The sequence below is a fragment of the Aethalodelphis obliquidens genome, unplaced genomic scaffold (assembly GCF_003676395.1).
Source record: "Aethalodelphis obliquidens isolate GAN/ISIS:26980383/991018 unplaced genomic scaffold, ASM367639v1 scaffold113, whole genome shotgun sequence".
Classification (NCBI taxonomy): Eukaryota; Metazoa; Chordata; class Mammalia; order Artiodactyla; family Delphinidae; genus Aethalodelphis; species Aethalodelphis obliquidens.
The window spans coordinates 2,763,690-2,778,425 of record NW_020838057.1 but is presented as its reverse complement, the minus strand read 5'-3'; the positions used below and the strand labels follow the sequence as shown (position 1 = coordinate 2,778,425).

The 14,736-nt window shown below is 62.3% G+C and overlaps 1 protein-coding gene across 5 annotated transcripts; it reads left to right on the top strand.

The window, feature by feature from the left end:
* Positions 1-233: 233 nt before the first annotated feature.
* EPN1 (epsin 1) lies at positions 234-13,668 on the top strand. 5 transcript variants are annotated; one of them, XM_027097344.1, is made up of 11 exons: positions 234-487; positions 3,298-3,624; positions 7,334-7,583; positions 8,834-8,958; positions 9,327-9,401; positions 9,951-10,034; positions 10,666-10,969; positions 11,326-11,436; positions 11,535-11,621; positions 12,707-12,964; positions 13,046-13,668. In XM_027097344.1, exons 2-11 carry the CDS (start codon positions 3,397-3,399, stop codon positions 13,252-13,254), a joined length of 1,731 nt encoding a protein of 576 aa, XP_026953145.1. In that variant the 5' UTR covers positions 234-487; positions 3,298-3,396; the 3' UTR covers positions 13,255-13,668. The 5 variants fall into 5 exon arrangements, with proteins under 5 accessions (XP_026953145.1, XP_026953147.1, XP_026953146.1 ...); XM_027097345.1 differs by lacking the exon at positions 13,046-13,668 and adding an exon at positions 11,828-12,137 and having other exon boundaries at positions 257-487; positions 12,658-12,886; XM_027097347.1 differs by lacking the exon at positions 13,046-13,668 and adding an exon at positions 11,828-12,137 and having other exon boundaries at positions 258-487; positions 12,707-12,873.
* The last annotated feature ends 1,068 nt before the right edge of the window (positions 13,669-14,736 follow it).

Genomic DNA, 14,736 nt, shown 5'->3' with positions numbered 1-14,736 from the left:
CGACGACGCGGTCTCTTCGCCTTCGGCTGAGCTCGCTGGCCGACCCCTCGCTGCGCCCCGCCTCTCCGTGCGCGTACCCGGGGTTTCGCGGAGGCGGGTGGAAATGAGGCAAGTGGCTCTTGGCGACGGCTCCCGCGCGCCGGAAGTGACGGCACGCGGGAGAGCGTGTCCTCGGAAGTAGCCACTGCGCAGGCTCGCCGCAGACGGGGCGGCTGGGCGGGTCGCGCGGCCACTTCCGCTTCCGGTCCGTCGCCTCCTTTGGTTGCTTCCCGTCCGCTCGGCGGCTCCCCTCCCCCGCCCGGTTCTCCGCGCCCCGCCGGGGCGGCGGGGCCGTCGGCGTGCGGCCCTCCGTGCGTCCGCGCGTGCGCCTAAGCGCGGCTCCGCGTCCGCCGCTCGCGGCTCGGCGCGCGCCCCGCGACACCGAGGCCGAGCGGGGGCAGGGGGCTGCCCGCCATGACCCCCTGGAGCGCGGCGTGAGGGGGCCGAGGTGAGCGCGGGCCGGGGCGCGGCGGGCGGGCGCGCTCGGGCGTCTCCGTGGCCTTCGTGTGTCTGCTCCCGGCCGGCCTGGGCCGCCCGCCGCTCTTCGTCTCTCCTGCGTCTGCCTGTGTCTGTGTGTCAGTGCCGCTGCCTCCCGCGGGCCTCGCTTGTGCTCATGTCCGTGTCTGTTTCGGCGTTTTTGCAAAGCATTTGTCTCCGTGTGTCTGTTCCGGTCTCGTTCTGCCTTTCTGTCACGTTTCGGCGTCTGAGGGTCAGGATTAATGTTGGTGTCTCCGTTCGCCAGGTGTCTCTAGTCTCTGTGCATCTCTCCCCGCCGTCTTCCCATCTCATTTTTGTTCTGGTACCCGTGTCCTCCAAGCCCGAGTCCCTCTCCGCGGGTCTGTCGCTTGGTCTAGGGTCTGCCCCTTCCCCCAGGTTCTTGAGTTAGTTTTGGTGAAGAACCCGGCTCTGGAATCAGAGGTCCACTTTTTGCGAGCCTGTAAGATTTGTCAGGTGATTTATCACCAAACCTTAGTTTCCTAGTTTTTAAAATTAGTGTGTTTATGTTTCCTGCGTAATAGGGCAGCTTTGCCTAATAACGGAGGTGATGCTTTTAAGTGCCTCATCCTGGCGCGTAGTAAGTGTGTAGTTAACTGCTGGCAGCTCTGGTTTCCATTATTATTTGTAGATTTTTTTTGTTCCACGCAGATGACGTTTGACATCGTTTGATATCTGACTACCCTTTGGAGAATTTTGCCGTATGATTTGTGTTTTATTCGATCTAGTAATTCTCTTTGGGCTAAGCAATTTTGAAAAACGTAGTCTTGTTTTAAGCAGTATCTTTGAAGTTTTAGTTTTGCTGTGAAGGTTGAATGTATCTTCTAATGCCCGTTAATATAAATACACGGTGTTAAGATAGCACATTTTCTGATGGCCATCCTTTTGGAAATAGTTCTGTTTTTTCTCTGACAATAATAGTAGCCAACGTTATTGAACTACTACCCACGGGGCGCAGTGCCAAGAACTTTATGTATCCATTGTATTTAATCAACAGTTCTGCCGGGTGGAATCTTTTCCTTCATTTCAGAGTTGAGCAAACTGAATCTCAGGGAGGCCAGAATTTGGACCCAGATTTCGTGTTCTTCTCCATTTTTCTTGTCTCTTATTTCCCTGTCCCAGGTTACTGCCTCTTTGCGTTTCAGGGTCTCCGTCTTTTCTCGTTGCCCGCCTGCCTCACTCTCTTCCCATGTTTCTTTATCTGTTTCTCGTGTTTTTGTCTGCTCAGCTTTCTCTGTGCCTCTTTTTCTTCTCTCTCTTTCCCTTTCCTTTCAGTCTTCTACTGTTAGTTGTCAAATTAGCTCTTCGTCTTAGTGTGTCTGGCTGAGTCCGTCTTGGCACCCTGGCCATCCCTTTTCAGCTGTTCACATCTGTCTCCCAAGTGCCTGCTTTCCTGTGTTCAAGACAGGGGCCAGCTGCCTCCCCTGGGACTCAGGTTGTAGGAGATCTCCGTAGGTCTCTGCCTGTGGCTAGCATGCTGGAAAGGTTGTGGACGGTGTGGTCAGAGCCTGCTCTGCAACCGGGCTGCTCCGGAGGTGAGGCCTGTGCCTTGGGTTCCTCCCCTGTGAGGTGTTTGTGAATCACGGCGCCATAGGGATGACCGGAGTTACCGTGTGTAAGGCACTCAAGAGCACGCCTGGCACCGGGCAAGGACTGAGTGAGTGCTTGCTGTGATGGGCCTCACTGGCCTGATCCTCTTCTCTTTTCTGTTTCTTTCCCATTACTCTCCTCTCGGCACAGGTTAACTTAAAAGTGTATGTCCTGGAGCCCAGGGTGGCCTGGGGTGGAGTCTGTGCCGCCATGCCTAGTGTGTGACCTTGGCTGGGTTGTTTCACCTACGTGAGCCTCTGCTTCCTCAGCTGTTAGAACCCCGCCCGCAGTGTTAAATGAGATAATGGATGTCTCGTGCTCCAGGAGTGCCTGGCACGAAGCTGGGGCCTAGCCAGCGGGCTTGTTCCTTATCTCTCCTCCGCGTTGGGACACCTCGTCCCCCTGGCATACCCCCTCCTGTCTATCTCTGCTCCCTTTGTCGGCCTCCTCCCTGTGTGTCCTTGTTTCTGCAGGGGATTCTGCCCCCCTCACTCCTGCTCCAGAGGTCTTTCCTGCCCTCCCTCCTTCCCTTCCTTCCTGCACGGTTTATTGAATGGCTCTTCCGGGTCAGCTCCTCTGATGGGAAAAGCCACGTCCAGACAAACGTGGTCTCTGGCCCCATGGGGCTCTCAGGGTGGCCTCAGCCACAGAGTCAGACAAACGAGTAGAAAATCACCAGGGCGAGTGAGCCTACCGACGAGGCCCCCTGGGGAATGGTGGCTGTGGTGTCGGGGTGGGGTGTTCCAGCGGAGCCCGAGGGTGGGTGCGAGGACCTCGTGAGGGGGACTGTCTCATGACACCACCCACGTGGATAGCGCGTTTCCTGTGCAGCAGCCTCCTTCCAGTTTTCTGGACTCCGAATGAAGCCCCATCTCGCAGAGGAGAACACTGCGGTGCGGGAGGTGCCAGGCTAGGAAGTGTTGGCTGGGGCGCGCCTCCTTCAGGCCTGTGGCCTGCCGCTGCACGCTCTGCCTCGCTGAGCCGGGCCCTGGCAGGAAGGATCTGGGCACGACTGAGGAACTGAAAGGTGGATGGGGTGACTAAGGCAGAGGTTAACCAGGGCCAGAGCCTCGCAGGCCACAGTGGGGACCTGGTCCTCCACCCCGCAGGCAGCGGGGAGCCGGGTGGCCGCAGATCCCGCTTGTGTTCCCAAAGGTCCTCTCCTTTCCCCAGATGCGGTGACCTGCCAGTCCCTGCCGTGGCCTCCCTCCTCCTGCCGCCCCGTCTCTGCACACCCCGGGGGGCCTGCCCCCCTCCCCACCGCCAGCCACCATGTCGACCTCCTCACTGCGGCGCCAGATGAAGAACATCGTCCACAACTACTCGGAGGCCGAGATCAAGGTTCGGGAGGCCACGAGCAACGACCCCTGGGGCCCGTCCAGCTCCCTCATGTCTGAGATTGCTGACCTCACCTACAACGTCGTCGCCTTCTCGGAGATCATGAGCATGATCTGGAAGCGGCTCAACGACCACGGCAAGAACTGGCGGCACGTCTACAAGGTCAGTGCAGGGTGCAGAGCTGGGTGGGGGCATGCCCACCAAGGGGCGTCCAGAGTTGGGCCGCCTTCCTGTTTTGCAAGAGGAGCTGGAGTTCGGTGTCTTTACGTAATTTATGTAAATTTCTCTCTTGTTCAGTGAAGGCAACAAAGAATTTTGGGCCTTGTGGTTTTTGAAGAAGTGGCACATTCTCAAGACTGATCCACTTAGAAGGCCTAAGTGGGTGCCCAGTGTCCACCCCTCCCTCAGAGGCGGCTGTGTCCCCAGCTTCTGTCCTCTCTGATGATCTGTGCGTGGAAGTCCAGGCAGGTGGGCAGCTCCGGGCAGTTTTGGGGGCCACGGACTGATTCTGTATCTTCGTTGCAGCGGTGGTCCTGTGGCTGTATGCAGTTACCAGAGCGCAAAGCAACGTGAAAGGAAGGGTGAATTTTACTGTGTGGAAGTCATACCCTACTTTTAAAAAGGAAAACAGGCATACGTGTTAGGGATCGTTTCTCATCAGGACAACAAAGACTTGTCACTCTTTCTTTTTTTTAAACAATTTCCTGTCTACTGTCTGGGTTGATCATAATTGACGTAGCCAGCTACCTGGTGCTGGAATTTTAAGTTGTTTGCAGTGTTCTGCTTTTACAAACAAGACAGCCATGAATGTCCGTGTATGTTTGCCATTTTCCAGAACTGGAATTTCTGGGCATGTGCCTGTGCCATTTTGATAAATGTGGCTAAAGTGCCCCCAGTGATACACGCACACGCCCCGATCCAGTGAACAGACAGAAGGACAGACCACAGGCTTTGGGTAAAGGGAACTCAGTTGCAGGCAGCGCTCAGTGGGTGGGTTTCTCGTTTGACTGCTGTTCTGGGGACCTGGGGCCTGGCGTCCCAAGGTGGGTCAAGAAGTGGTAAAGGGCCTGGGCTGGGGCAGGTGGCGAGGCCCCTCCCCCAGCACTGCGGCCTCAGGCCAGTCCCGGGACATCCCTCTGTGGGAGAGTCCGACTCCTGGGGCCCAGGGGTGTTGGTGTCCTTCTGTCGCTGTTCCTTCGGTAAAATGGCAGTTGAGGGCCTGCTCTGTATGTGGCGGTGGGCAAGGTGGGTGAGGCCCCTGGTCTCGTGGATGTGGACCGGGGGCATGTCTGTCCTCCGGAGGCTGGGGTGGGTCCCTGGTGGGTTCCAGGACGAGGAGCCTGAGGCCTGGAGAGGTGGCGCTGCTTATGTTCCAGCCGGGATCTGAGGTCCGTTTGCTCTGGCTCCTTTCCACGCCCCTCCCTACAAGCCACGCTTGGGTCTTGGTCTTGGATTTGATTGAGTCATTTCTTGTGAAGGGAAAGGGCAGGGGGAGCTGGGGAGCCTTTGTGTGAGGTTGGGGGGAGGGGCAGAAGCTGGGTGGGGAGGGGCCCGGGCCAGGTGTGCGAGGGGAGGTGAGTCCTGAGAGGCCACAGGTGGCAGGTTCTTTGTGACCGGTGCCTGTGGGCGGAGAGCAGCAGAGGTACTTCTTCTAGGTGGGGGAACTGAGATGCAGAGGTTCAGGCCCGCCCTCGCTGTGGTGGGGCTGAGAGGGCCGTCCCTGAGCCCACCCTCTTGACTCCGGGCTGTGTCACCTGACTTCGCTGAGGAGTGCAGGGTCTCAGTCTTTATTTCTGAAAGCAGGGGTCAGTAAACTACAGCCCACGCGTCACACCTGGCCCTGCGCCTATGTTTGTAAGTAAAGCTTTATCACACGTGGCCTGGTGCAGGGCTGAGCTCTCAGGACCGGGAGTGCACGGCCTGAAATGCTGGCGGGTTTATCACCCGGCCCTTTACAGAGAAAGCTTGCTGACCCCTGTTTAAGCGGATGCTCGCATTCTGACAGCCCGGGACATCCTGGACCAGGCTGTTTTGGAAACCCGTGATGTTTTCCATCGAGGCGCATGTTCTGAGTGCACAGCCCAGCTGGCTCTTAGGTGTGTGCACCGCTTTGTAGCCACTTCCCAGGTGGAGATAGAGTATGTGTTCCCAGGAGGCACCGTGCCCGGCCTTCTGTCTGCTGAGATTGTTCTAGGCGTGGAGTCCTGTGGCCTGTGAGCCTTGGTGCCTGCTGTCTTTAGTCTTTGTTCGCCGTCACGTCTGGGGCGTTGATGTGTGGAGCAGCCACTCGTTCACGTACGCGGCTGTGTGTGTGGGGCTCCTGTCATATGAACACGCCACGACTCATACGTGTGTATTTCCCCCCGTGGGGTGTTTGGGTTATTTCCATGTTCGCAGTCTTTAAACTGCAGTTCCGAAGTCCCCAGAGCTCTGAAAACGAAAGTTTTCAAAAGGCATTTGGCACCAAGGCCCCGTCTGGACTGTGGTGAGGTGGTCTACCTGGCATTTGAGGGTCCCACAGAGTGCGACCGTGGTGTCACCCTCCTCTGGGGGACTTCCGTTATACATGGTGTGTGCAGTCTTTATGGCGCGAACTCGTGAAAATTCTGAATTCCAAAGCACCGCTGGCCCAGGGGTTCTGGAACCTGCCTTCCACACGCGGATGTGCTTTTTACTTCTTTCGGTTCTCCTCTAAGGCGTAAACATTTCTCAGTCAGTTAAAGACTAATCTCTAATTACAGAGGTGAATAGTGTCAACACACCTTCAGGACCCATGCCAGGTACAGGTCAGGCTCCCTGGGAAGGCTGAGGAGATGTGACCCTGGCGGATTCCGCCGTTCCGCTGTGGTTCAGACGGCTTCCCCGGGGTGGCCTGCCCCTCCCTCTCTGTTTTGTTCTGCTCTAGACCTAGGAGCCCTGGGTGGATCTGGGAACTCTGGGAGGCCCCTGGTGTCACCTGCAAAATCTAAGGTGTTCCCTTTTCCTGAGGACAGTGGCCATGGCCTCCCACAGAGCCTGAAAGGGGCCAGGACCCCTCACCTCACTCCCCAGACTGCCTGGATTCCAGGCTCTTCAGACCACAAAGGCCTTGCCTGGGGTGAGGAGTGGGGGGGTATTTCCTATTAAACCTTGCTGAAAAGGGATTTGTTCCCATGTCGTAAAATGCAGAAAGTCCCAAAGGGTGTTCCCTCGTCCCTGCCCACGTGGTCCTCCCTCGACGGGCCCTGCCGGCACGGCGTCTCCCTCCTCCGCCATTGTCTTCAGATTGTGCCCGGGCGGTGTGAAACTTTATGCGTGGGGTGACACTTTCCAGACTCACAGGGTGCTAGAGAAAGCGGGCGGATGTGTCGTGCACTGGGCACCCTGAGCGGGACCTAACAAGCTGCCTTCCGGCCGTGTGACCTTAGATCTTCGTTTTAATGAACAGAGCAGGGTCTGCACCGATCGCTTGGCGATCCCCACGTGGGCTGCGGTGATGCACCGGCCGTCTCCCCTTTCCCGGTGTTTATTGAGATACGCGTAGGTCACGTAACACACGATTCACCCTTTCAAAGTGCACAGCTTGGTGGCGTTAAGCACATTCACGGTGTTGTGCAGCCATCACCCCACCTAGGTCCAGAATATTTTCGTCCCCCTAGACAGAAGGGGGGATCTCCCTATCCCACTGAGAGTCACCCCCAAGTCCCCGGGCACACTTTGTGGGTTTGCCCGCCCGGACATCTCCTGTGAATGGACTCTCGCACACTCTGCTCTTTGGGGCCTGGCTTCGGCCACCCCGCGTGGTGTTTTCAAGGTCCATCCCGGTGGCAGCTCGTGCTGCAGAGGGTGTGGGTGAGCTGGGCCTCGGGTGACAGTGCGTCCCCCCCTGCAGGCCATGACGCTGATGGAGTACCTCATCAAGACGGGCTCGGAGCGCGTGTCGCAGCAGTGCAAGGAGAACATGTACGCCGTGCAGACGCTGAAGGACTTCCAGTACGTGGACCGTGACGGCAAGGACCAGGGTGTGAACGTGCGCGAGAAGGCCAAGCAGCTGGTGGCCCTGCTGCGCGATGAGGACCGGCTGCGGGAGGAGCGTGCCCACGCGCTCAAGACCAAGGAGAAGCTGGCGCAGACCGCCACGGGTGAGCCAGGGTGTCCGGGCCCATCCCCTGCGTGCCCCCTCTGGTCTGTCTGGGGGCGGCCTGTGCCCGAGAGGGAGTGCGCGGTCCGGAGGAGGTTGCTGCCACCGCGGGAGCTGTGCTCAGGCAGAGGGCAGGGGGCTGAGGCCCTAGGTGGCTGCACAGGACGGAGGAGGGCCAGAGCGGTGGCGAGCGGGACTCGGCTGGAGTTGGAGGAAGTGTAGGTGCTGGGTGGCGACCAGCGATTAGGAGGACAAGAGGTGACATAGAGGAGATAGAAAGGGCGTCCTCCACGATGGGAGGTCCAGTTGTGTCGGGAAGCTTTCAGTTTTATATATGGGTGTGCAGGATTCTGAGTGCTCCTGGGAAGGGCCTTTTATGCTGGGACTGGGTGGGTGTCGAAGGTAGAAACATTCCCCAAGTGGTGTCGTGAGCGCGGGTGGAAGCCGTCTGTGCGTTTGAAGCGGGAAGGGTAGAGATGGGAGTCATGCCGAGAGGTGGGCCTGGCAGCTCTACCTGGCAGCTCTCGGACCGGGGTGGGGGTGGGCTGGGGAGGCGGGACCGTGTAGGAGGCCCAAGCAGTTTCCAGGTGATGGAGGTGGTGTCTTGGTAGGTGGTCAGGATGGAGAGGCAACGTGTGATGGCGAGCGCTCCCTGGCCGGCAGGAGCAAGCCTGGGCCCATGTCTTCTCTCCATCCTTTCCTCATTCGCCCCTTGTCCTCCTTGTCCCGGGATGGGGCCGGGGGCCAGGTGTGCAGGCCGCTCCTCCCCCGGCATCCAGCCGCTGGCCCTAGCCCTGGAGACCGAGGCTCCAGGCTCCCCACTGGGGGCTGTTGGGAGCTTTCCCACCTGGGGACCAGGGAGGAAGGCCCTCCGTCCCCCTGGGGCCTGAGATGGGGCCCCGAGACAGGCCACAAGGCATCTCTGACCCGGTGCGGGAACTTAGCTCACGGGCTCAGAGGTTCCCCAGGGCCCTCCCTCTTTATCAGCAGACTTTTGTCTTGGGCCATCAGGGCTGTCCTTCTTTAACCCTGTCCTTCCTGCAGGTGGGGCCGCCGCACCCCTCCGTGGGTTTGCATGCACACCACACCCCCTCCCTGACCATGGAGCCTGGGGTCTGGGTCCCACTGGGGATCTTGGGGGAGGGAGGCTAGGCCCGAGGGGAGGTGGGGGGTTTCAGACTCTGCCAGCCTGGCTGCCTGGGCCGTGGGTTCCCCTCTTCCATCTGGGCCTCAGCGTGTGTGTCCCCTCAGCCTCCTCCGCAGCCGTGGGCTCGGGGCCCCCGCCCGAGGCAGAGCAGGCCTGGCCGCAGAGCAGCGGGGAGGAGGAGCTGCAGCTCCAGCTGGCCCTGGCCATGAGCAAGGAGGAGGCCGACCAGGTACGGCCTGGCCACAGGGCGCGGGGCTGCCCGCCGTTCTGCCGTCCGTCTCCACGCCTCGCCCTCAGCCCCCGCCTGCCCCTCCTCTCCCGGTCTCCCTCCTCTGCTCGCCCTCTGCCCCGTCTTTCACCGCTCCCTTTCCTCTCTGGGTGCTTGGCCTGCCTGGCCCTGCCCGGCCCGGCTCCCACCCACACCCCAGGTTTGTCTCTTCGCTGTTCTTCACCAGTTCGGGGACTACGTCTGTGTGTGTGTCTCTTGCTCTGCCCGAGCCTGGCTCTCTGTCTCCATCCTTGTGTGTGCTCGTCTCTCTCTCCCTGCCTCTGGGCCCCACCTGTCTCCCCCAGCCCCTCACACTCTCTCTCCCCCAGCCCCCGTCCTGCGGCCCCGAGGATGACGTCCAGCTCCAGCTAGCCCTTAGTTTGAGCCGTGAGGAGCACGATAAGGTCAGAGCAGCCTCCCCACCCCGAGGCTCCCCTGAGACCCTCCCCAGGTCCCCGCCTCCTCTCACCTTGAAGGGCCCCACCCCTACACATCCGTGCTGCAGCGTTTTCAGTGGGACCTTGTGTCTAATGGGTCCCCGGAAGGATACCCGGCACGTGAAGCAGATGCCTTGTGGCTGCTCTGGGTGGTGAGGGTGCTCTTCTCTCTCTCTGTCACAGCCCCAGGGCTCCACCACCTTCACCCCCTGCAGAAAACACCCGGAGTCAGGCGCCCCGTGCTTCCCCAGCCCGTTAGAGCAGCCCGGCCCGTCCCGTCCCGTCCCGGCCCCTGCACAGCACCCTCCCGTCATTGTTCCCCCCGCCCCAGCCTGAGACCCCGTGTCCCACCCCATCCCACACATCGTCCGCATCCCATTTTAATTTTCAGTCGCCATTGTCTGGGTGGGAGGGTTCGGGGCTGTCCATTTGGGGGTGGGGTAGGGGGAAGTGCAGTGTCAGCCCCATCGCTCAGAGTCTGACCCCTCGCCTGCCTGCTGCTTCTGGCCGGAACAGGAGGAGCGGATCCGCCGTGGGGATGACCTGCGGCTGCAGATGGCCATCGAGGAGAGCAAGAGGGAGACCGTGGGCCAGGAGGAGGTGAGTGTGGGCGCCGGGCCGGGCCTGGGTGGGTGGGCGGGCGGGCGGACTGGCGGGATAGCGTGTCCAGGCCGGCCTTGGCCGGAGGCCTCATCAGTGTCCGACGCAGCCCAGGAGGATCTCGGCCCTGCCCTGCCTGCTCCCCTGCCCCTGGGAAGGGGTGTGCAGGGTCTGCAGGGGCACCTCCCATCCAGAGCGAGCTGGGCTACCCCTGGGACGCGCATGGGGAGCTGCGGGTGCGGGGCCGAGGGCGACGGCTGCGGCCCTTGTCCTCACTCCGTCGGGGACTGGTCAGTGGCCTGGGCTGGGTGGGAAGCGGGTGTGTGGTGTTGTAGAGCCAGCCGACTGCTGTGCGGAGAGTGGACGGAGGGGTTGGGGGGAGGAGGGCCGGGGCGGGTGGGGAGGTGGACAGGGTGGAGCGTGTCAGAGGAACAAGCAGCTGGGTGTCTGCCCCCGCTCCCGTCCTCTCTGGGCGCTAGGAGGTCCCCTGGCGGTAGGTCTGCCTCACCTTGGCACCCGGCTCCCACTGCCCTTCCTGCTGTGTGGCTGTCCTGTCTCCCCCGGCATTCTCTCTCTCGGTCGGGGTCTGCCCCACTCCCCATTTTCTCTTTGTCCTCTTTCTTCCCTGCAGTCGTCCCTCATGGATCTTGCTGACGTCTTCACGGCTCCGGCTGCTCCGCAGGCCGCGGATCCCTGGGGGGGCCCAGTACCCATGGCTGCTGCCCTCCCCACGGCGGCCCCCACCTCGGACCCTTGGGGGGGACCCCCCGTGCCTCCTGCTGCTGATCCCTGGGGTGGTCCGGCTCCTACACCGGCCTCCGGGGACCCCTGGAGGCCTGCTGCCCCCACGGGGCCCCCGGTTGACCCTTGGGGTGGGACCGCGGCCCCTGTGGCTGGAGAAGGACCTACCCCCGACCCGTGGGGGAGCTCAGATGGTGAGTGCCCGCTGCCTCCCTGGCCCTGCGTGTGGCGTGCAGTCCTGGGGTGCCTGGGGGGGTGGGTGCCCAGCGGCTGTGGGGGCTGTAGGAGGCGGGGGGGGGGTGCCTGGGTGAGGCACGCACGAGACCCCTCACCCCACCCTGGCCGGGGGCCTCTTCAGGGGCTTTCTGGAGGCCTCAAGGCTGAGGAGGGCTTTGCCAGAAGGGGGCGCCTGGCAGTGTGAGCCGCAGGGCTGGAGGGTGGGGACGTGGTGGGAGGGGCCAGCTGGGGAGGGGCCTGAAGCCTCGGGGCTGCCTGGCTTTGGGGGGTGGGGTGGGCTGCCAGCCCCTCACCTGCCTTCTTCCTCACGCAGGAGGGGCCCCAGTCGGCGGACCCCCAGGCTCCGATCCCTGGGCCCCGGCCCCGGCCTTCTCAGACCCCTGGGGGGGGTCCCGTACCAAGCCCAGCGCCAATGGCACCGCAGGTACTGGGGGGTGGCCCGGGGGGGCCGGGCCTCGAGTGTGGGAGGAGTCGCGTCGCCTGGGCCCCTGGGGAAGCTGAGGGCACACCCTGACCCCACAGCGGTCGGGGGGTTTGACACGGAGCCCGACGAGTTCTCCGACTTCGAGCAACTGCGCACAGCCCTGCCAGCCTCTGGGAGCAGCACGGGTGAGTGTCCCCACCAAGCCCAGGAGGCCTGTCCTTCAGGCTGGGCGGCTGCTTGAGGGTTGAGACACAGCAGGACGGCTGCAGCCCCCAGGCGGGCCCGGCCCCCAGGGCTCCCCCAGGGCTCTTGTAACAGCGTGACTGAGGTGGAGCTGGTCGTTCACGCATCGTAAAGAGGAACTTCTTACTTTGTTTTCAAATAATGTCAGACTTAGAGAAGAGGTGCAAAAATCGTACAGAGAATTCCCTTTCTCCAATTTCCCCAAATGCTGCTGTCACCCCGGAATGTTCCTTGGAGTGCAGTGCAGACTCCGGGGGCCTCCGGGCGGTGTGGCGCCTGGACTGGCCTGATGGCTGCCCCTCCCTCTGGGGACTGCACGCCTTTCCTCACCTGCCCACCGGCGTCCTGGGGCAGGGGTGTTTGTGCGCCCCTCTTCCTGGAGCTCCGAGCGCCTGTCTTCCGGCCAGAGTCCGGGCTGGCCTTTGTGTCTGCAGGTTGTCCCTGGGCTTGTCCTTGAGGTGAGACCCCGAGTCTGTGTGGTGTTGGGGGCTCTCTTCATAGTGCCCACCTCCCCGCCCTGGGTAACATTCCTCTGGTCCCTTGGTTTTTCTGCGTCTTCGAGTGCAGCAGGCTTTGTGGAGGGAGCAGGCCTGGCACTAGTGCCTCCCCCACCCCAGGCTGACTGTAGGTTGCCATCCAGTCTTCTGCAGGTCTCACCCTTCCAGGCTTCTCTTCAGCTACATGTGTGCCTGTCTTTCAGTATCAGACGGGGTTCTTAAATCTTAAGAAACAAAAAATCAGGCCTCTCGCTAACGGCACATCACCCAGTCTCCTGGGACGGTGGGCACCTGCCACTGTCCCCCCGCGCGTCCCCTCGGGGCAGTCGTGACCCGTCGTGTGAGCGTCCCGAAAGCGGTGCTATTCTGCTGTCACCCGCTGGGGTCGGTCCCTGACCTGGAGGCTGTCAGAGGGTGGTCCTCCCGGCCTTGCCTCTTGACCTCACACCCGCATGGTTTGGCTCTGGGGCTGCCTCCTCAGGGTCCCCACGGCAGCCTCTCCCCTGAGCCCCCTCTGCGGCCCCTTCCAGGGGAGCTGGAGCTGCTCGCCGGAGAGGTGCCCGCTCGTAGTCCCGGTGCCTTCGACATGAGTGGGGTCGGGGGCTCTCTGGCCGAAGCTGTGGGGAGCCCCCCGCCTGCAGCCGCCCCGACGCCCACGCCGCCCACGCGGAAGACCCCTGAGTCGTTCCTGGGGCCCAATGCTGCCCTGGTAGACCTGGACTCGCTGGTGAGCCGGCCAGGCCCCACGCCGCCAGGAGCCAAGGCCTCCAACCCCTTCCTGCCGAGCGGTGAGTGTGGCCCGGGAGCAGGGGTGCTGGCCCGCCCGGCAGACCCGACTCGACTCCGCTCCCTGTCGTCTCCCCCCGCAGGAGGCCCGGCCACCGGCCCCTCCATCACCAACCCCTTCCAGCCCGCACCCCCCGCGACACTCACCCTGAACCAGCTCCGGCTCAGCCCCGTGCCCCCGGTCGCTGGAGCGCCGCCGACGTACATCTCTCCCCTTGGCGGGGGCCCTGGCCTGCCCCCCATGATGCCCCAGGGACCCCCAGCCCCCAACACTAATCCCTTCCTCCTATAATCCAGGGCGGGAGGGGGCTTCCCCCATTCCTGCTCCCTGGGCGACCAGTGTTGTGAGTGCATGTGAAGTGGGGGACCCCTGCCCCCACCCCAGCGTCCTTTCCCCTCCTGGGGCCCACTCACACTACACCATCTCCCCCCATCCCCGACCCTACCTCCCCGGAGAGAAACTGGACCTGGGGATGGGGAGGGGTGCGGCCGGAGGGGGACCCCTGCCCACGGCATTAGAAGGGGGAGGGACAGCGGGGGGTCCCCCCACCCATCTCCCTCCCTCCCAACTCCTGACTGGCCCCTCAATCAGTGTTTGAGCCTCCTCGTCCCCTCATGCACCCCTCGGTGAATCCTTGGTGATGATTTTGGCAACTTCGGGAATAAATGGCAATTCTTATGGGCGCGGTGCCCTCAAGTTCCCATTCATGGTTTCTGTGACTCCTTCACCTGGGGCACCCAGGGCTCCGAACCCATGGGCCTCCCGGGGGCAGTTGGGAGCTGGCGCCTCGTGGAAGCCTTGATTTCCCTGACCCTCTGGGTGCCGTTGGGTTCTGTGCTGAGGGAAGGAGGGGGCACTGAGTCCTGGTGGAGCTGTGGCCCACTCAGGGCCAGACAGTCACCCTTATGAGGGTCAGGAGTCCCTCTGGAGAGCTGACGGGGCCCTGGGCTGTGCCAGCGGACAGCACGTTGAGGTTGGGGTCCAGGGCTCATGAGTTGTCGGTGAGGACGGGGGAGTCCTTACCGAGGCGGCACGCACTTGACACACCTCACACACACTCCAGCCATCCTCCTGTGCCCAGCATGGCACCGCTGGAGACCCGCGTCGGCTGCTGCTGGCTGAGCTCGGAGACCACAGGTGCCTCCTGCCTGTTTGTTCTCTAGGCTGGGCCCCAGGGGGTCTGCAGGCCAGCTGGCAGGGTGAAGCCACTGTCGCCCCTAGGAGCAGCAAGCGTCGCCTGGTCCAGGCCCCGTAGTCCCAGCTGGGTGACGGGGGCTCCCTCCAGGCTCATGGGGTCAGGTCCCCGCCCCGGTTTGTTCCCGAAGTGATTCCCTTTAACAGCTGGCTCGGGGGCCCATCCCATGGGCCGGGCACCACGGGACCAACTGGCCTTTGTTCTTTCCCAGGAGGTGCCCTGGCATGGGGCGAGCGAGGGCACAGGTACACGCAGACCACCGGGGGCCAGAGGGTGTGCCCAGGCTGGCCTGCACTGACCTGCCTCCAGTGGCGCCCACTTCCCACGGTGTGGGGGGGTGACTGGGGAACCTCAGACACGGCTGTGGCACGGTGGCCCCGATGGGTCCTAGAACAGGAGCGAGTGTACAGGTCAGAGGCGGGGGTTAGAATCAGTGGCCCTGGACTGGTCAGGTCAGGCTCCCTCCTGCGCACCTGTGGTGATTGGAGCTTTGTGGGGTCCGGATAGATGGAAGAGGGGACCACCACCCTTCCCCAAGGAGGACGGGGCCCAGGGAACTCGGTCCAGTCGGTTGGTTC